Source organism: Pan troglodytes, chromosome 1 (genome assembly GCF_028858775.2).
Source record: "Pan troglodytes isolate AG18354 chromosome 1, NHGRI_mPanTro3-v2.0_pri, whole genome shotgun sequence".
Taxonomy (NCBI): domain Eukaryota; kingdom Metazoa; phylum Chordata; class Mammalia; order Primates; family Hominidae; genus Pan; species Pan troglodytes.
The window spans coordinates 229,295,634-229,317,076 of NC_072398.2; the positions used below are offsets into that span (position 1 = coordinate 229,295,634).

Sequence of the window (21,443 nt, forward strand, 5' to 3'; positions counted from 1 at the left end):
ACCCAGAGCCTGAGTGCACTGGGTGGGCAGGCGGCCCCCACCTGCCTCCAGGAAGCGCCCTCCTCATCTATGCGGAGAGGAGGCTGGGGGCACCCTGGCAGAGCAGGCAGGGTGGAGGCTGGCCCCGGCTGTGGGGGGTTCTACCCCACCGGCCCCTTCTCCCCCAACACCCCCATGAACTCAGGGTTCTCTGCTCTGAGGCAGCCCATTGGAGCCTGGCTAGGGCAGTGTGGGTGGGACCTCGGCCTGGTAGCCTCTGGCCACAGCGGGGCGCTGCAGGACAGCCAGGAGACCCAAGGGTGTTGACGCTCTCCCGGGAAACCGCAGGCTGTGCCTTCCCCAACCCACACGGGGCGGTCATAGGAGCCCCACCCAGGCCTGGGCCCTCCAGCCAGCCACATCCTTCTGTCCCCTACCACCCCCGAGGGAATCTGGGTCCCCAGGGCACAGCCGGCTCAGCCTCCAAGCTGCAGGCGAGTGTGAGTGTGTCTGTGTGTGTCTGAGAGCGGATGCTGGGGGCTGCCTGTTTGATGAGGGAAGAAAGGGCTGTGTGGAGCTAGTTCGTCAGGTCAAGTAGCTTGGGGACCGGGAAGAGGGGAGTACCAGGGGCTGTCCCTGGAACCTCAACCTCAAAACTGAACCCCCCCACCCATGGGCTGGGGTGGCTCCCCCGACCCAAGGGCCTGGCAGGTGCTCTCAGCGCCCCCCTCGAATGGCCCAGGTGTGAGAGGGTGGGCAGGGGTGTGGTCCTGCGTCCCACTGAGAGGACTGCCTGGACTGACGGGGGGTGTGCCTTCCTGAGGGGCTCAGGGTTGGGAGGGGCAGAGGGTGGGTCCGAGGGTCCTATTGCTGGGCCCTGACACCTCGGGCCACCGTAACCCTCCCGACATGGGCACTCAGGGGTCAGATGTTCTTAGAGGGAACTGAGCTGGGTGAGGCCACTGTCCCATTCTGCAAGGCAGGAAACTGAGGCCCCAGAGGTGAACAGTGGGCTGGAAGTTGGCCTGGGACACCTGGTAGGCCCCACCCCACCAGCCCAGGATCCCCCCAGTTTTCACCCAGTGGGGTCTGCACTGACCGTGGGGTCAATGGGAAGGGGTGGAGGTGGCTTGAGGCTGGGCACGGGTGGCCACAGGGCAGGAGAACTGGCCGCCTTCTGTGCACTCACCATGCTCCCCCACCCCCAGGTACTCAGGACCAGACATGGGCCGGTCGGGGTCCCAGACATGATGTCAGCCCAGGAGCTCGTGGCCTGCCTCTGCCGGGAGGGGGAGCAGCATCTGGCGCTGGGGGAGCTGCCCCTAGCCACCGCCTTCTACCTGGCTGCATTCAGCTGCCACGCCCCCTCAGCCCTGCAGAGTGTGCGCACGGCCCTGGCCCAGGCTCGGGGGGCGGCGGTGGTGGCCACCCTGGAGTCCTGGTGCCGCGGGGACAGCCAGATCCCCACCATCCACTGGGACGGCATGGCAGTGGTCTCCCTGACAGGGTCGCTGGCCTCTGCCTTCCTCGGCGCCCTCTGCCCGGACCACCCCGCCGCCATCCTGCACCTGCTGGCAGGTCTGCTGGCCCGCGGGCGTCACGAGGAAGTGGTGCAACGCTGCAGCGCCCTGCTGGACTCTCACACACAGCAAGTCCTGGAGCTGCGGCTGACCCGCGCCCTGGCCTGGGTCCTGTCCGGGGTGCAGGCAGCAGATGGTGTGGCCGCCTATCTCCAGGCCTTCGCCTCCAGCGCCGACCGGACGGTAGCTTTCATTCGCACCCACCAGCGGCCCTACCTCCCCACGCTGCTCAGTGCCCTCCAGGACTACCTCTCGGGGCACCCGGAGGCTGGGCACAGTGCCGGCCAGCAGGAGACCGGTGGCCAGCGACTCCTGGTGGCTCTGGACCCCAGGGGCACCCGGAGTGACACCCTGTCACCTGAAGCTCTGCTCCACAGCGGCAGGTATGAGGACTGCCTGGCAGCATGCAGCCGGGCCCTCGAGGCCCATCCCACCGGCAGCGGACCCCAAGGTAGGAGGACGGCATGGCCCCTGCAGAGCCAGGGTGAAAGCTGCCCCCGCCACTCCCTCCCCACATGGTTATGTCCTGCCGTGATGGGGCGAGGCTGTGCTGGGGCTGGGGTGCCTCAGTGACAAGAAAGTCAGGCCCTGCCCCTTTGGAGCACCCAAAGAGACAAACAAAATGCATGCTTTAAGAAATGGGATGGGCAAGGTACTGCTCCAGCCAGTGATCAGGGAAAGCTTCTCAGGAGAGGAATCATTTAGGCTGAGAGTGAGGGTTCCAGGCAGCAGAAGCAAATGTGCCAAGTCCTGAGGGGAGCAAGAGCTTGGGCTCCCCCTGCCACTGAGGGGGCCAGGGTGACTGTCGGAGGGAAGGGGAAAAGGAATGGGAGGCTGAAGACGGCAGCTGTGGGGCTAGATCCTGCTGGCCTCCCAAGGCCCTTGGATGTTACCAGTCCGTGAGGCTGAGCTGTGGAGTGAGGTGCTCTGAGCTGCATTTTTTTTTTTTGAGACGGAGTTTCGTTCTTGTTGCCCAGGCTGTAGTGCAATGGAGCGATCTCGGCTCACCGCAACCTCCACCCACTGGGTTCAAGAGATTCTCTTGCTTCAGCCTCCCGAGTAGCTGGGATTACAGGCACCCACCACCATGCCTGGCTAATTTTTGTATTTTTAGTAGAGATGGAGTTTCACCATGTTGGCCAGGCTGGTCTCAAATTCCTAACCTCAGGTGATCCACCTGCCTCAGCCTCCCAAAGTGCTGGGATTACAGGAGTGAACCACCGCGCCCGGCGTCTGATCTGCATTTTTAAACTTTCCTCTGGCTGCCGTGTGCAGAATGTGCCAGAGGAGCCAGAGTAAGGACAGGACCTGCTGGGAGGCTGGGAGGCTGGGAGGCCGGGAGGCTGGGAGGCCGGGAGCCCGGGAGGCTTGGAGGCCAGGAGGCTTGGAGGCTGAGAGGCTGGGAGGCCGGGAGGCTGGGAGGCTGAGAGGTTGGGAGGCTGGGAGGCTGAGAGGCTGGGAGGCTTGGAGGCTGGGAGGCTGAGAGGCTGAGAGGTTGGGAGGCTGGGAGGCTGAGAGGCTGGGAGGCTGGGAGGCTTGGAAGCTGAGAGGCTGGGAGGCTGGGAGGCTTGGAGGCTGAGAGGCTGGGAGGCTGGGAGGCTGAGAGGCTGGGAGGCTGTGAGGCTGGGAGGCTGTGAGGCTTGGAGGCTGAGAGGCTGGGAGGCTGGGAGGCTTGGAGGCTGAGAGGCTGAGAGGTTGGGAGGCTTGGAGGCTGAGAGGCTGAGAGGTTGGGAGGCTGGAAGGCTGAGAGGCTGGGAGGCTGGGAGGCTTGGAGGCTGAGAGGCTGGGAGGCTTGGAGGCTGAGAGGCTGGGAGGCTGGGGGGCTGGGGAGCTGAGGGGCTGAGAGGCTGAGAGGCTGGGAGGCTGGGGGGCTGGGGAGCTGAGGGGCTGAGAGGCTGGGAGGCTGGGAGGCTGGGAGGCTGGGGGGCTGGGGAGCTGAGGAGCTAAGAGGCTGAGAGACTGGGAGGCTGGGAGGCTGAGAGACTGGGAGGCTTGGATGCTGGGCAGCTGAGAGACTGGGAGGCTGGGACAATGGTTCAGGAGAGAGATGATGGAATTCAGATCAGGGAGAAAGGGTTGCAGAGAAACCACGTGTCTGAGAGTTAGAAGTGACAAGATTGTGGGTAGATTTAATGGTGGAGAGACAGGCACAGAGAAGGAGGGTCAGGAACGTTTTCTGAGTTCATAATGAGCAACTGAACTGTGGAGGGAAGCGTGGATGGGAAAAGGGGTGTCAGAGGTTTAGACACCCCCAGTTTGAGACACTGCTCCTGCCCGGTCCCTTCACTGCCTCTTCCTTCTGGAGAAGCACCCAGGGCCACAGCCCAGCCTACTGCCAGCACTCTGCCACCCTCAGATCCCCGAGTGCCTGAGACGAGGCTGCGTCTCCACCCCAAAGGCTGCTGTGTGGATTCGGTGAACATGCACAGCAAACCCTTAGAATAATGTCACCTACTGAGTGCTTTACACACCGTCCTTTGAGCCCATCAAGCCTCATGTCATTAGGCAGCCAGACAGGTGAGCTCTGAGGTGAGAGGAGCTCAGTTTGAAAGGGAGATTTAGAGTCAGTGCAAATAAGAGGTTGAAGGTCAAGGTTCCCAATAGAGGCAGGAAGTGGGGCCACGAGGCGTCCTGGAGCAGACAGGACCTCCCTGGCGTGAGTGTCCTGCAAGGCACTGCAGCTCCCTGCCCTTTCCTCGTGCCCCACCCCCCCCCCAGCCCCCATCCCAGGCCAGCAGACATCTGGAGGTGAGGATGGCAGTATTAGCTGCCATTTACTGAACAGCTAGTGGGTGGGCCCCATTTGATGGGTTTGATGTACATAATCATGGAATCTGCAGAGCAGCCACCATCCCCATGAGACACGGGGCTGCCAAGGGCATACGGAGTGCAGGCAGCTAGGACTTGGCCCCTGGGGTGCTCCTAACCACCCTCCATACTGTGCTTCTGGGGAGGAGCAGCACAGGAGGACAGGAAGAAGGAAGAAAATTCAGAGCCCGTGGGGTGACGGATCAGGGCCAGAAGAGGAGGGTGTTTGCAAGATAAAGACAGGTAGGCAGCCCTGAGAGTGGCCACAATGTCCGTAAGGAGAGGACAAGGAGTGTGTGTTGGGCGTGTGGTGCCGAGGTTCTTGGTGACCCCAACGAGAGGGTGGGGCAGGAACCAGTTAGAGAGAGCTGCAAAGTGAGCAGGAAAATTTGTTTCTGGAAATATGCTCAAATATGTTGAGCATTACCAGAAAATGATCAACAAAGTCACACCGAATCGTGAGCTTCTGAGGAAGGAGGGGACCCCGGGTGCCCAGAGCACAGGCACCCAGGGGCTGGTGAGTGAGGACCACGCCCACAGCAAGGGGGCTCCAGGAGGGAGGGGGCCTTCCACTTTAATGATCACGCAGGGGCAGGGCATGAATTAAGGGTGTGGGTGGGGGTCACACTAAAGCTCTCTGCAGAAATCCAGAACCCCCCAAGTGTTGCAGCCTTGGGGAATGTGAGGGAAGACCCAGCTCCTCCAGGAAGGCCACCGGAAGCCCGTCTGTGTCTGCCGTGGCTCTGGTGTGTACAGGGAACACCTGCCCTAAGAATCGTGCATCCATTAGACCCAAGTCACTTCGGTCAAGGGACTCCCCACATCGCCAGCACCAGCACAAGCATGGCTTACGATGAGAAGAGAAGAAATGACTTTTCCTATAACAGACTTTTTACAGATGTAGTTTCCTGCAACAAATGACCTTCCATCTGGAGGTTACTTTCCAAAGTCCTTGGAAACATTGCACAAACCAGTCGCTCCATTTGTGCTGCTGTGACAGAATGCCACGGGCTGGGTGATCCATAATGAGTAGAAATGAATAAGCTCCAGTTCTGGACGCTGGAAGCCCAAAACCAAGGCCCCAACAGGCTTGGGGATTCGGATTCCAAGATGGCGCCTTGAATGCTGCATCCTCACTTGGCACAAGACAGAAGAGCAAAGAGGCGAAAGGGGCTGAACTTGCATTAATCCCACCCAGAAGAGCAGAGCCCTCCTGGCCTAATCATCTTCAAAGATCTGACCTGTCAATACCATTACAATGGCAGTTAAGTTTCAGCATGAGTTTTGGAGGGGACAAACATTCAAACTGTAGCAAAACCCTTCTATAATCTGGGAACTTTCTTTGCCCTCTTTAGTAAGTAGACATGCAGCAACACACGACGTATGAGGACAAGATACAGAATAAATACCACTTTCCCTCAAGGTAGCTGCTAAGTAAGCATCCAGGTACCATGGCTCCCTATGTGTTTGTCTTCCCAAAGGACTGGGATGACCACTTCCAATTTGTTTAAGGTTCTTCATTAAGAGCGCTAGGAAAGGTGACAAAGCATAGCTGTGATTCCTGCATTCCTCCCAGCAAGACGCAGGGTCTGTTCTCCATACAGAATCTGGCATGGCCTTGTGCCTTGCTGGGACCAGTAGAATATGATAGAAGTGATGGCTTGTGCTTCAGGAGCCCAAGCCTCAGAGGCCCCACGGCTTCCACCTTCACCTTGGAATTCTCCCAGGGCCATGTAAGGAAGCTGGAATCATGACCAGTGAGAGAACACACAGACAGAGGCTCAGCTGACAGCCATCACCAAGGCCCCGGACACATGAGTGAGGCCACCTTAGATTCTCTTGTCTGGTAAAGCCACTGGATGGCTGCAGCCACCTGAGTGACCCCTGGTAAGACCAACAGAAGAACTGTCCAGCTTAGCCCAGCCCAAACTGAGGAATAATTATGGGCAAATATAAATGGTTGGATTTTCCTTTTTGAGACAGGGTCTCGCTCTGTCTCCCAGGCTGGAGTGCAGTGGTGTGATCATGGCTCACTGCACTCAATCTCCCAGGCTCAAGTGGTCCTCCTGCCTCAGCCTCCCAAGTAGCTGGGACTATAGGTACATACCATCACAACTGGCTAATTTTTTTTTTTTTGTAGAGACGGTGTCTCGCTATGTTGCCCAGGCTTGATTGTTGTTTTAAGCCACTAAGTTTTCAGTGGATGGTTATGCAGCAATAGTTAGCTGAAATAACTGCTGACCAGGTCAAAACATCAGTTTTGATGCATTTTAGCCAACATTTGGTCAAATATTATAATACAGAACTTAAAATTTTATGTTTCCAGAATTATATAATTCACTACATTAATAATTAATGGAATAAAGAACATATTATCATTGCAGTAGATTCAGAAAAACTGTTTTATAATATTTAACATTCCCAGAATTTTAACAATCAAGAAACAGAAGAAAACTTACTTAATTGAAAAAGATAATATCTATCCCAAACCCACCATAAATATCATACTCGATGGTGACAATTCAGAAGCCTTCCATTTAAAATCAATTACGAGGAGGCTGTGCACTCTCCCAGTTACTCATCATTGTGCTAGAGATCCCAGCCAATGCAATAAGGTAAGAAAACAAGACAGAACATGTAAGACCAGAAACGAAGTCACAAAGTTATCATTATTCCAGGCAATATGATTAGCTATGTATATAGAAATTCCAAAAGAAGCAACAAAAAGTATTAGACATTGTAGCAAAATTTAACAAAATATGCAAAACATTATTTATACTTATAAATGCCAGCAACAAATAGATGCCCTGTGTCCCATTTACCACAGGGACAGAAAATGATTAAGTTCTAAGAGTCACATGACTTTATGGAAAAAGTATAAAACTTTATTAAAAGATAATAAAGAATACCTATAGCCATGCCTCAGTGGCTCATGCCTGTAATCCCAGCACTTTTGGAGGCTGAAACAGGAGGAACCCTTGAGCTCAGAAGTCTGACACCAGCCTGGGCAGCATAGTGGGAACTGGTCTCTACAAAAAATTTTTAAAATACAAAAAAACTTATCCGGGCACGTGGTGCATACCTGTGATCCCAGCTACTTAGCAGACTGACATGGGAGGATCTCTTAAGCTTGGGAGATGAAGGCTGCAGTGAGCTGTAATCACACCACTGCATGCCAGCCTGGGCAACAGCGAGCTGTAATCACACCACTGCATGCCAGCCTGGGCAACAGCAAACATTGTATCAGAAAAGAAAGAATATCTATATAAATGGACAGATATTCACTGTCCACAGAAGAAGAAGGAGGGCGAGGAGGGGAAGGGAGAGGTAGGGGAGTGGGGAGGTGGGACGGGGGAGAAGAGGAGAAGGAGAAGCAGAAGATGGAGAAGGAAGAGGTGGCAGTAGAAGGATTTGCTCTACCAGTTAATACGAAGCTATACTAATCAATATGGAAGTTTATTGACTTCAGAGATAGAAAGACCAATAAAATGAATTAGAGAGCTCAGAAGTGGACCCACGTCGATCTAAAACTTAACAGGTGACAGATGAGTGTTGCAAATCTATAGGGAAAGAAAAGGAGCATTATTCAATGGAGGGTACTGATTTCCTACCTCTCACCTTGCAAAAAAGTGAATCCCAGGTGGAAATTGCTGCATTTTACAGTTTCTAAAAGAAAATATCTGAGAATGTCATTAAGATTTCTATGTACAGGTGGGCTTCTTAAGATACAAAACAGGGAATCAATAAAGAAAAATTTAATACATCTGATTAAACTAAAATTTAAAACCTCTATTTTGCCCATAACTATAGAAAATAAAGACGATCCACAAAAGGAGAAAAATGCTTGCAAAATATACAATGAGCAAATAAATTAGTATGCGTAGTATTTGAAGAACTCCTACATATCAATAAGAAAAAAAAATTCAATACAAGACTTGGCAAAAGCATTCCCCAAAAGAGGAAACACAGATGGCTAATAAAACATGTGAACAATATTCAGCATCATAGTAATGAGACAAATGCAAAATTAAAACAATGAGAAACCATTTTCCACCCACCAGATTGGGGAAAAAAATTAATAAGTAAACCTCACTAGTCATCAGGAAAATAGAAATTAAAACAATAATGTGATAGCATTTACATTCCTCTCAGCCAGTCAAAAATTGTCTATCTAACAATAGAAGATCTGGCTTCGAGTTGGCTTCAAGTCACTGTGGAATAGCTTGCCTACATGTCCCACAGATAACGATTATAAAAGCTGGACAAAATATAAAAAGTGACTATTTGAAGGCATGGATTAGTAACCACATGCAGGCAGAAACTAGTAGCTGACCCTTGAACAATGGTGTTGTGTGAGGTGAGATGTGCACCCCGCAGCTCTTCACCTGAGGGGGCTCCTCAATCTATGAGTCATTGTTCAGCAGATGCTGAAGTTCTCCTGGCTTGAGGTAGCACAGGACAGTTCAGGGCTGAGAAAAATGGATGGAAAGTTAGATGAAGAATCTTGAAAAGGAGGGAGCCACAGAGGGGGTGCAGCACCAAATCTGTGTATTAAATCTACTTAAATCTCCAGCCTACAGAACTGCACGTACAGAGGTAAAGACTAGCTGGGCTGAAAGAACAGGTACTGGAAGCTGCAAAAGCTACATGGAGACTTCAGCTCTGTCCACCAAAAAGCAATAGAATTTGGAGTTTAAACCCAGCCAATTTCACTGCTACTAAAACAAAACTCAGCTCTCTTCAGAGGAATGTAACTGAACCCAGAGTCTCCACAAAGTGCCCATCATGCCTGGTGTGTGGGAAGAAACTACTATTCACGCAAAGAGACAGGAAAATAAAATATGAGCTACAGTAAGGAGAAAAAGAAATCCCTAAAAACTGACTTCAGGAAAATGTGGACCTAACGATTGAACTGATGTGGAATCTTCATAGATAAATGGAAATTATATAAAGGAACCAGGCTAGGCATGGTTCCTTATAAAAAGGAGTACCAGTACTTTGGGAGGCTGAGGCGGGAGGATCACCTGGGCCCAGAAGTTCAAGACCACCCTGGGTGACAAAGTGAGACTCCAACTTTAAAAAACATCCAAAAGTGAGCTGGGTATGGTGGTGCATGCCTGTAGTCCCAACTACACAGGAGGCTGAGCCCAGGAGGTCAAGGTTACAGTGAGCCGTATTTACACCACTGCACTCCAGCCTGGGTGATGGAGCAAGACCCTGTCTTTAAAAAAAAAAAAAAAAAAAAAAGCATATGGCAAGTCTAGAGTTGAGCAGTGCAATAATTGAAATGAAAATATTAGAGACAGTAGAAGGGTCGGTGAACTTGAAGACAGAATAGAAATTACTCGATATGAAGAACAGAAGAAAAATGAACAGAGGCCGGGTGACCTGCGGACAATATCAAAGTCTCATGTGTGTAACTGGAATCTCGGAAAGAGAGGAGAGACCACCCTTTCACGTGGGAACATAAATAACAGCGCCCCATCACCCTCAGGTCCCAAGGGTTCTCCCCTGGCTGCAGCTCCCTCGGATCCATGAACTACTGCAAAAATCAGGGGTAATGTTGTGTTCAGGGGTCAGTAGCTGACAGGAAAGCCTCAAAGTGTCTTTTACTTTGGCCACCAGAACTAGACAGAGTGACCTTGTGGCTGCTTGCATGGCTAGTCTCAGGGCACGAGACACCTTCTGTGCTGGACTCGGCGCTTACCGCAACGGCAGCAGGGCAGTGACCGCAGCGGCTTTGCTTCTGCGCCCTGCGTGGTATTTTGCCCTCTCCAGAGTCCTGTTTGAATGCAGCAGATTGTTGCTGTTGTTGCTATTGAATGGGGTTATAAGGAAAAGCTGTTTGAAAATTCTGAAGGAGTCAGTGCAAAAAGCACTGAAGCAGAGGTTCAGAGGTCTGGGATGGACCCTGAGAACGTCCCTCCCCTGCAGCACCTTCGTAACCTGTGAAAATAAGGGCCATGACCTGAAGCCCGCCCAGCACGGAGTATCCCCGCCTCTCCCAGTGGCCTGTGCACCCTGCCTGGGGCCCTTTTTGGGATGGGGCAGCTACACTTCCCTTACCAGTCAGAAAGCCCCATTCACGTTTGCTCAGACACACTGGGGCGGGGGGCAGGTGTGCGGGCAGGGTGCTGGGGGAGTGGGGGTGGGGATGCTGCCCCTGACCTCACTGACTCACACGATGCACCAGGCCCCTTCCAGGCACTGGATGTAGGTAGATCCGTTTAATCCTCACACCCTGCGAGCGTGGATCATTATAACCCATTATAGTGCAGACCAGGGAAGAGACGCAGGAGACTCCGTAAATGCCCAGGTCCACCCTCAGTAAGCGGCAGGGCATGCACCTCCAGTCCTAGACCTGAGAAAAGAGCTCTGCTTCAGAGAGGGAAGGGCTGGGTCCCCACTTGGCCCAAAGAAGGCAAGAAACAAAGGCGCCCAGGAATAAATGGCCACTGCAAAGGTCATAGAGTTGGAGCCTCAGCTCTGCCCTGGGAGTGGAGGGGCACTGATTCCCAGAGGAGGAAACTCAATCCTAAAACCCATTATTTAAATGTCAGGCAAGGGAAAGGCGTTGTAACTGAATTTGGTTTGCACTGAGCGGTGGGAGTGACTCTGAACCCACCCTGAGAGCACAGTGTCGCTGGCAGGCAGGGCGGCTGCCCCCTCGCCGCTTGCCCAGCACGGTTCTCAACCTGCCCCGTCGCTCATGGGCGTCGGGCCTCCTGCCAGCTGGTGTCCTGGCGGTGCCATACCCAGGGCCACCTGGAGACTGGAGGGAGATGCCTCGGGCAGGAGGACTCACAGTCTCCTGAGTCCAAGCCCTGGACCTGGTGGGGACTTGCAGGTGGCACGCCCGGGGAGTCGGCCCCCCAGGCAGGACCCACGCCTCTGTTTCTCTCCGCAGGTGAGCGCCGAGCCGCCCTGCTGGTCACCCGCGCGGCCTCGGCCTTCTTCCTGGACGGCCGGGCCCAGGACGTGTTTTGGAACCTGCAGGAGGCCTTCCGCGAGAGCCCCTCTGGGGCGCGGAGGCAGTTCCAGGCCGTGTTCTCTGTCCAGGACCAGGAGCGCGTCCGGGCTCAGGCGCAGGAGGCCGCGGACGTGGGCTTCGCCCGCTTCCAGGAAGCCGTGCGGAACCACCCTGAGCTCCGCGAGGATGCGGGCCGCGAGCTGCTGGCCCCGGTAACCCGCGCGCTCCGCGTCCTGCTTCGCCTGGCGCCTGCCGGGGCGCGACCCGCGCTGGGAGCCCGCCTCGCCGAGTGCCTGCTGCTGGCGGGGGACGCGGCGGGCGCCCGGGCCATGTGCGAGCGCCTGCTGAGGCCCGCACGCCCTGAGGACCCTGCCGGGGACCGTGCAGGGGACCGCGCGCCTCTCCTGGCTCTGCGCGGCTTCTGCGCGCTGCACGCCGGGGACTCGCGGCGCGCCCTGGAGGACTTCCAGACGGTAGTGGAGCAGGGGGCGCCGCACCCGGGGGGCTGTGTGCGCGCGCTGTGCGGCCGGGGACTGCTGCGGGTGCTGGCGGGCAGCGCGTTCCTGGGCACGCTGGACTATGTCACCGCCTGCAGGCTGCGGCCCGAGGAGGCGCTGCTGGCCGCCAAGGCCTACGTGCCCTGGAACCAGCGGGGGCTGCTGCTGGTGGTGCTGCGGGAGGAGGCCCGTGGGATGCTGCAGCGATCTCCACGCGCCGGGCCGTCCAGAGCGCAGGGCCGGAGGGAGGCCGCAGAGACGGGCTGCCCCACCACGCAGGATGGGTGAGGACCCGCCCGGGCACGCTGGGGCCGCTGCTTCCTGCGGGTCTCCTTCGAGGTAGCGACGGATGTGTTTCCTCCTATTTTACAAAGGAATGAACGGAGGCAGTGGCGGGTGACCTCCCAAAGCACCCGAGGCAGGTCTAGCTCCGCTGCTTCCATCGACCGGGCCGCAGTCCGGAAATGGAAAGCCGCAGCTCACATTTCCTTCCAGGCCTTTCGTTTGGTGCATGTAAAATAGCTCACCAAACCGAGTCTGCGCTGGACATGCGGTTCATATGCTAATTTTCTTACTCAATAGGTCATGACGATTCCCTTTGTGGCTAAATGTGTTTCCGGCAGCACCGCCCCGACCTGCGCCCCGGCCACTACTCCTTCCAGCAGTCCTGGGGTTGGTTTGTTTTGTTTTGTTTTGTTTTTTGTTCTTTGAGATGGAGTCTTACTCTGCCGCCCAGGCTGGAGTGCAATGGCGCAATCTTGGCTTGCTGCAACCTCCGCCTCCTGGGTTCAGGCCATTCTTCTGCCTCAGCGTCCCAAGTAGCTGGGATCACCACGCCCAGCTAATCTTTATATTTTTAGTGGGATGGGGTTTCACCATGTTGGCCAGGCTGGTCTCGAACTCCTGACCTCAAGTGATCCTCCCACCTGGGCCTCCCAAAGTGCTGGGATTCCAGGTGAGCCACCACGCCTGGCCTTTGTTCTTAGCTGTAATCCCTCGTGGGTAATGTCCTGTCTCCAGGATGTTCTCTCCATGAGACGGAGACAGGCATGCAGTTCCCGGGTCAGGAAGCGCCCCCACTTGTAGGATCCTTGACTTCAGGAGCTGCCCTCCTCCCACCACAATCTGGCCACCGCCCATCCCCCACTCACCCTTGATGCTCATTTTGCAAATTATTTGCCAGCCCAAAGCCCAGTGGGTGAATCCCTAGCTGCTTTGACTTCCCTCGTGTAATTGCTGGGAGGTGGCAGGAAGGGGTTTCAGCAAAGTTAAAAGCACTGAGTCTGGGGGGTGGGGGCGGTTCTTGGAGGGCATCATTGATGTCAGCGTCCACCCCAAGGCACACACACAACACACACACAAACACATACACACACACAACACACCAGACACACACCATACACACCACACATACAACACAAACACATACACACACACAACACACCAGACACACACCATACACACCACACATACAACACACACACCACACACAACACACATGTACATCACACACGCACAACACACAACATGTACATAACACACACAACACACAACATGTACATAACACACACACAACACACAACATGTACATAACACACACACAACACACAGAGTTCCTCTGCCTTCTGGGTGTTTAATTTGCGTGGCTTTGATTTGCTGCTGGTAAGAAACTTTCATTATGTGATGGCATTTATATTTGTTCTCTGGAAATTGTCAAATTTGAGGCTCTGGCCCCATTTCCCAGTGAGCACTCAGTAACATTCCCACATGGACACAGGAACATGCCACATGCAGCCATGTGTTTTCTTGTTCTGCCTATAGGCACACCCCTGAGCCCAGCAAGGCCAAATTGTTCGTCTGTGTTTTTGCAGAAAAGGAAACTGAGGCAGGGTCCACACAGGGTCAGCCCTGCCTCTGCCTGTCTATACCGCCTCAATCCCACCTCCCACAGGGTGGGGGAAGGGCAAGGGAGAGCGTGAGGGCCGCGTGCTAGGAAGGGCACCTTTGGCTTCTGGGGATGGTGTGGCGTGAGGGTCCCTCCGGAGGGAGCTGCCCAGCCCAGGTGCATGGAGACGGGATTTCTCCACTGCCCAATCACCTGGGCAGGTGGAGGGGTTGTCAAAAGGGGCGTGCCCCCCTGAGCTGATCTCCACACAGGGTCACCTGCGGCGTGCACCAGCTGGCCACACTGCTGATGGAGCTGGATTCAGAGGACGAGGCCTCTCGCCTCCTGGCGGCTGATGCCCTGTACCGCCTGGGCCGCCTGGAGGAGACCCACAAGGCCCTGCTGGTGGCCCTATCCCGGAGGCCCCAGGCGGCCCCCGTGCTGGCGCGACTGGCCCTGCTGCAGCTGAGGAGGGGCTTCTTCTATGACGCCAACCAGGTGAGGAGGCCTGGGGGGTGACAGAGGGCAGGTGGAAATGGGCCCAGCTGGGAAGAGGGCACAGGCCTCCCGTGGCCCTGGCGCTGGACCCCAAAGTCTGGGCTTTGGACCAGGCGACTGCATTCAGCCCCAGCTCTGCACCTGCTGCAGGCCCTCACCTACCTGACCCTCAGTCTCCTTATCTGGGTCCTGGTCCCATGGGTTGTCATGGAAATCGGCTGGGGCAGGTCCCCAGGGCCGGCAGTTTCCCTGCATGCGTAGCTGCTTTGTCGTACTTGCTTCCACTGTGGTTACGAAGCATAAGGGCCAGGAACCGACTGCAGGCCGAGCTTCTCTCCAAGTCTCTCACATAAACCAGGCTTGGATGCAACCCTGCCTTGGGGTGGGTAGCAGAGGGGACCTTCCCTCCTGCCTCCAAGACCCCCTGCTCCCAGGAAAGGCAGACCCTTACCTGCCTCAGGTGCTATCCCGGGTTCCTGTTTGAACTGGGGTCTAAAGGTTACGCTCTGGTGGGATTCAGGCCTTGGGGCCTGGGGTGAGGGTCTTGTCGCGTCTTCCTCCCCCTGGGGCCCGGTTTGGGTCCTGATCTCCTTGCCCTGCCCAGGTTTGGATGCCCTGAACCTGCATCCTCTTGCTCAGCTTGGGGAACCCGTGTGCCCACCAGCAGCCAGCAGGGGGCAGCATTGGGCCTCCTTCGGATGGAGTCGCGGAGAGGGGACGTTGTAGGGTGGAGGTCTCCCCTCGCCCAGAGACCTGGTCCTACTTGGCCGTGCTGGGCTTTTGCTCCACGTCGTCTGAAGGACTCCCTGGCGCCTGTTGACCCTTCATGACCTAAAAGCCCCTTCCTCTGCTTCTCATTTGGACCTTGCTCCAGTGGGCCCATTGGGGCGGAGTCTCCACCTCCATGGGATGGAGAAGTCCTAGGCTCGGGGACCCTGAGAGTCCCAGCCCACCAATGCCATCAGCAGACAGATGCGGCTCAGACTGCAGCCCAGAGCGGGCTCACGACTCCCCTCCCTGCCTACTCCTCTGCACCAAGCTGGGGACACACAGTCCCTGGCCGCTGTGGGACCCCCACCTATGGGGAGACAAAACGCCCCCAAAGGCTCAAATGGCCACATCGCAACACACGGCCAACCTCCTAGTGCTCAGACAGGCAGAAGCTCCCAGGCTCATGGACACACAGCCAGGGGCTGGTGGAGGCAGCGAGGCAGTAGGGGAGGATCGGGGTGATGGCACAGGGCGCACCCTGGCACAGAGAGGGTGGGGTGAGGAATCGCCAGGGGCATTGGAACTGGGTGAGCCGTGGGGCAGCAAGGGTGGGACTGGGAGCGTTGGCACCAGGTGGACCCTGGGGCAGTGAGGGTGGGGTGGGGGATGGCCAGGGGCGTCAGTACAGGGTGGGCTCCAGGGCATCGGTCCCAAGGGCATGGGCAGTGACTGTGGCACCCTTGCAGTTGGTGAAGAAGCTGGTCCAGTCTGGTGACACCGCCTGCCTCCAGCCCACCCTGGACGTCTTCTGCCACGAGGACCGGCAGCTGCTTCAAGGCCACTGCCACGCCAGGGCCCTGGCCATCCTGCGGGCACGGCCAGGCGGGGCCGACGGCAGGGTTCACACCAAGGAGGCCATCGCCTACCTGTCTCTGGCCATCTTTGCCGCAGGTAGGAGCTGCCCACCTGCCCCCAGGGCCCAGTCTTGTGCCAGGCACAGGGGACATGGGGAGTCTCTGCCATGCTGGTTGGTAGGGACACGCGTGCTCCCCAGGTGCAGGGGCCTCAGGAACACCCACGGGTTGGACAGGGCAAGGGCCACTCGCTGAGGGCATTTCACCTTCAAGGTGGGTGCACCAAGGCCTGAGACCAGGCTCTGAGACCTGGGGCCTGAGCTGGGACCTGAGCTGTGCCCTGCCTGGTGCCTGAGCTGCCGTCCCAGCACCCCCAGTCCTGAGGGGAGAAGGGCCCCTTTCCTAGCTAATGACAAGGAGGCGAGGTCCCTGCTCCCCTCAGCCCTTCCTAGAAATAGTGACAGGCTCCTCCTATGCACGCCTGGCCTCCCCACCCTGGGACACCCAGCACGGGGGTGCTGCCTGCTTCCTGGAGTCAGTGCTGTTTCTGGGGTTGGGGGGCCAGGTGTCTGGAGGGAAGGCGATGTTTCCCAGGACTCACAGGGATCTCCTGGGGTACAGGGAGTGTGAGAGCCTGGACCTAGATCAGGCTGCCACGTGGAACCCGGCCATGCACTCAGTGAGCACCCCTCACCCTCCTCTCCCAAAGGGGGATGGCAGCGTTGCCCATGTCGGGTGGAAGTGGGGATTCAGAGGGCTCATTTTGGGACAGTACCTGGCACAGAGAGCATGCCCTGCACACGTCGGCAGGAAGGCATGCAGCCCAGAGCAGCCCAGAGCGGCCCAGAGTGGCCCAGAGCAGCCTGGCATGTTGTCCCATGTCCGTCACCGAACAACACCCAGAAGGGGCACAATAATGACAGCCTCTTTGGCGAGGGGTTGTGGGCAAAAGATTACCTAGGTGCCGAGGCAAGAGACTGAAGGCACAAACTGTTTCAGTATAATGAAGAAAATAGAATAAGAATAGTCATGATACAAATTAGATATAGAGATAATGAACAATTATCAATCATTATTAATCATTAGCTTTTAATATTACTCTTTGTTGCATTACTAACATAATCTAGTAATAACCGGCGGGTGTAGCATCAGGTGCTGAAGAGACATTGTGAGAAGGGAATAGAAGGCAAGAGGTGAGCCCTCTGTCACACCCGCATAAGGGCTGCTTGAGGGCCCCTTGGTCAAGTGGTAACGCCAGTGTCTGGGAAGGCACCCGTTACTGAGCAGACCGGGAAAGGGAGTCTCCTTTCCTTGGAGGAGTCAGGGAACACTCTGCTCCACCAGCTTCTTATGGAAGGCTGGATATCATCCAGGCCTGCCCACAGTCATCCGGAGGCCTGAACCCCTCCCTGTGCTGCTTCAATGGTCACACTCCTTGTCCACTTTCATGTTCCTCCCATACTCCTGGTTCCTCTTTGAAGTTTGTAGTAGATAGCGGTAGAAGGAATAGTGAAAGTCTTAAAGGCTTTGATCTTATAAGTTCATAGAAGAAAACGCTGATGTATGCCACCTTCTATCTCTGCTTCAGCTGCCCAAGAGGGAAGGGCCCACTGTCCTGTGATCACGTGACTTGCTTCACCTTGTCAATCACTTAGAAGATTCACCCTCCTTACCCTGCCCCCCTCGTCTTGTATGCAGTAAATATCAGTGCGCTCAGCCGTTCGGGGCCACTACCAGTCTCCGCGTCTTGATGGTAGTGCTACCCTGATCCCCCTGCCCTCGCCTGGCCTCAGAGGCAGCTGCAGTGCCCCCTCCTCACGGCAGCCCCCCAGCTGTCCCCAGTCCTGGCTGGGCTCCTCCTGCCCTGCAGCCAATGCCCCCAAGTCCACCCTGTCTCTGTCTGTCTTGGTGCCCAGTGGCCTGTGAGCTCCCCAAGGTAGGCCCTGAAGCTCATGCACCCTCTGCCCTCCCCGGGCTGGGCAGGACGGATGCTGGGGAAGGGACCCAGCATAGGCTCATCCTGACCCCATGCCATCTTCCTGCAGGAAGCCAGGCAAGTGAGTCCCTCCTTGCCCGAGCCCGCTGCTATGGGTTCCTGGGCCAGAAGAAGACGGCCATGTTCGACTTCAACACAGTGCTGCGGGCTGAGCCAGGGAACGTGCAGGCACTGTGTGGACGGGCGTTGGTGCACCTGGCCCTAGACCAGCTGCAGGTGCCGCCCCACTCCTGACCTGGGCCTGGGCAAGCAGGGGTGGGGGACCCAGGGAGCTGCCTTCCTCCACCCCAAGGAGAGAGGGAGCCGGGTAGGCCATCCTGAGCAGTGAGATGCCCATCAAAACCCATGTTCCCATCCCCACCTGTACAGCGGCTCATGGGAGCCGGGTCCCCACAAACCCGGTTTCTGGGAGTCCTGCCCTTTCATCCTCCCAGCCTCAGTCTGCGTGGATAGATGTGCGAGCCTTCAGAGGTACTAGGGGTCCTCCCCAGCTTAGATAATCTCAGTGCATGCAGGGGTCCCTCTGGGGCTGTTGGCCAGGAGGTGTTCCCTCAGCTGCATTGGTGAGGCTGCCTGGCCCCCGGTGTTGAGAGGGGTTTAGAGGACATGCACAGAGGGAGTAAGTGCTGGCCTCGGCCAGCCATGTCTGCCACAGACAGGTGCGGGGATGCAGCCCCCGGACCCTGATCTGAGCTTCATTTACCTGCTCTTTAAGTTTGGTATCTATGCATTTAAGACTTTCTTCTGCAGGAACTGCTCCAATTTAAAATAAAAGTTGGGAGAGGGGCAATGGCAAGAAGACAGATCCCAATCAGCTGGGGGAGGCCTGTGTGCTGGAAGATGGTTTCTGTTCTGTTTGTTTATGAGCATTCCTTGCTTGCAACTGTACTGCATTCTATGTGGTCTGACTCTGAGGGACTCACACTGGACCTGTGTGCTCAGCCCAGGCCTGCTGCCCTGAGCACTGTCCCTGGAGCCCAGAAGAGTTGGGTCCAGCTAAGCAACCTCAGCCGAATCACTTCACCTCCCCAGACCTCAGTTTCCTCCTCTGTAAAAGGAGGAGGGGGCTAAACAACCAATGGATCACAGAAGAAATCACACTTCGAGAAGTTAGACAATGCTTAGAGACAAGTGAAAATGAAAACAACACACCCCGAATTATGAGACACAGGGAAAGCAATCCTGAGGGGGAAATGTATAGCTGTAAATGCTTCCATTAAAAAACAAGAAAGATCTCAAATCAACAATCTAACTTTACAACTTAAGAAACTAGAAAAAGAACACATGAACAGAAAGAGAAAGAGAGAGAGAAAGATAGATTACAGCAGAGATCAATAAAACATAGGATAGAGAAGAAATAGAGAAAATCAATGAAAACAAAAGTTTGTCCTTGAAAAGACAAAATTTGACAAACCTTTTGCCAGGTGGACTAAGAAAGAGAAAATTCAAATCATGACAATCAGAAATGAAAATCAGGTTATTACCAATTCTACAGAAATAAAAATAATTATAAGATAGTAATAGGAACAATTGTAAACCAACAAATCAGTTAATCTAGGTGAAATGGACAAATCCCTAGAGACACAATACCTACCAAGACTAAATCATGAAGAAATAGAAGATCTGAATAGACCTATAACTAGTAAAAAGATTGAGTCAGTAATCAAAAATCTCCCAACAAAGAAAAGGCCAGGACCTGATGGCTTCACTGGTGAATTCTACCAAATATTTAAAGAACTAACACCAATCCTCAAACTTTTCCAAAAAATCAAAGAGGAAGGAACACTTCCTCAGACTCATTCTATGAGGCCAGCATTACCCTGATACCATAGCCAAAGACACTACAAGAAAACTACAGACCATTATCCCGTATGAATATTGAGGCAAAAATCCTCAACAAAATACTAACAAAGCAAATTCAGCAATTTGTTAAAATGATGACACACGTGACCAGGTGAGATTTATTGCTAGAATGCAAGGATGGTTCAACATACAAATGTCAATTTATGTAATGTACCACATTAACAGAATGAAAGGGAAAAAATGATCATTTCAACTGATGCAGAAAAGCATTTGACAAAATTCAACACCCTTTTATGATAAGAATACTCAACAAACTAGGAATAGAAGGAAACTGTCTCAATATAAAATCCATATATGAAAAACCCACAGCAAACATCATACTCGATGAAAAAGAAAAGTTTTTCCTCTAAGATCAGGAACAAGGCAAGGATGATTGCTTTTGCACTTCTACTCAACATTGCACTGGAAGTTATAGCCAGAATAACTAGGCAAGAAAAAAATTACCAAGCATCCAAATTTGAAAGGAAGAAGTAAAATTATCTCTGTTCACAGATCTTATATGTAGAAATCCCTAAAGATTCCACACACAAAAAAAATTGTTAGAATAAATGAATTCAGCAAAGTAGCAGGATACGAAGGCAACACAAAAATCAGTTGCATTTTTATACATTAATAATGAACAATCTAAAAAGGGAATTAAGAAAATACAGTCACCCCTTGGTATACACATGGGATTGGTTCCAGGACAACCCTCAGATACTGAAATCCCCACATACTGAAGTCCTACAGTCAGCCCTGTGGAACCCCCAACCCCTAGATATGAAAAGTTGGCCCTCCGTGTAAGCGGGTCGCACATCCCAAGAACTGATCTGCATTTGGCTGTGGATTCGGAACCCACCAATATGAAAGGCTGACTGTATTTATTGAAAAAAATTCACATATAAGGGGACCCACATAATTTTAACCTGTGTTCAAGAGTCAACTGTAATTCCATCTACAATAGAATTAAAAAGAATAAAATACTTAGGAATTAACCAAAGAGGTGAAAGATTTGTACAATGAAAACTATAAAACATTGCTGAAATAAATTAAATAAGACATAAACAAATGGAAACACATTCCATGTTCATGTATTAGAAGACTTCATGTTGGTAAGACGTCAGTATTACCCAAAGTGATCTACAGATTCAATGCAATCTCTGTCAAAATCTCAATAATGTTTTTTACAGAAGTAGAAAAGCTAAATTCTGAAATTCCTGTGGAATCTCAGGGGACCCCAAACAGCCAAAACAACCCTGAAAAAGAACCAGCAAGCTGGAGGACTCACACTTCCTGATTTCAAAACTTACTACAAAGCTACAGTGATCAAAATAGTGTGGTATGGCACAAAAACAGACACAGAGACCAATGAAACAGAATAGAGAGTCCAGAAATGAACCCTCCCATAGACGGTCAAATGATTTGACCAAGACCATTCAATGGGGAAGGGACAGTCTTTTCAACAAATGTTGCAGGGAAAACTATGCAAAAGAATGAAGTTGGACTCTTTCCTAACACTACATACAAAAATTAATTCAAAATGGATCAAAGACCTAAAACTATAAAATTCTTAGAAGTAAGCACAGGGGAGAAGCTTCACAACACTGGATTTGACAATGACTTCTGGGCTACAACACCAAAGGCACAGGCAGCAAAAGAAAAAATAAAGTTGGATTTCATGAAAATTAAATTTTTTGTGCACCAAAGGACACTATTATAATAGAGTAAAAAGGCAACTGACAGGATGGAAGAAAACCACAATATTTGCAAGTCATATATCTGATAAGGAATTATTACCCAGAATACACAGAGAAGTCCTAAAA

At 53.6% G+C, this 21,443-nt stretch overlaps 1 protein-coding gene across 1 annotated transcript in view; it reads left to right on the forward strand.

Annotated features, from left to right (window-relative positions):
• The first annotated feature begins 1,226 nt into the window (after positions 1-1,226).
• The window catches only part of TTC34 (tetratricopeptide repeat domain 34), a 46,923-nt gene continuing 26,706 nt past the window's right edge, over positions 1,227-21,443 (forward strand). Inside the window, exons 1-5 of the mRNA XM_016952743.4 lie at positions 1,227-2,010; positions 11,275-12,118; positions 13,992-14,217; positions 15,675-15,879; positions 17,828-17,994. Coding sequence (XP_016808232.2) covers positions 1,227-2,010; positions 11,275-12,118; positions 13,992-14,217; positions 15,675-15,879; positions 17,828-17,994 — 2,226 coding nt within the window. The remainder of the gene's footprint in view (positions 2,011-11,274; positions 12,119-13,991; positions 14,218-15,674; positions 15,880-17,827; positions 17,995-21,443) is intronic.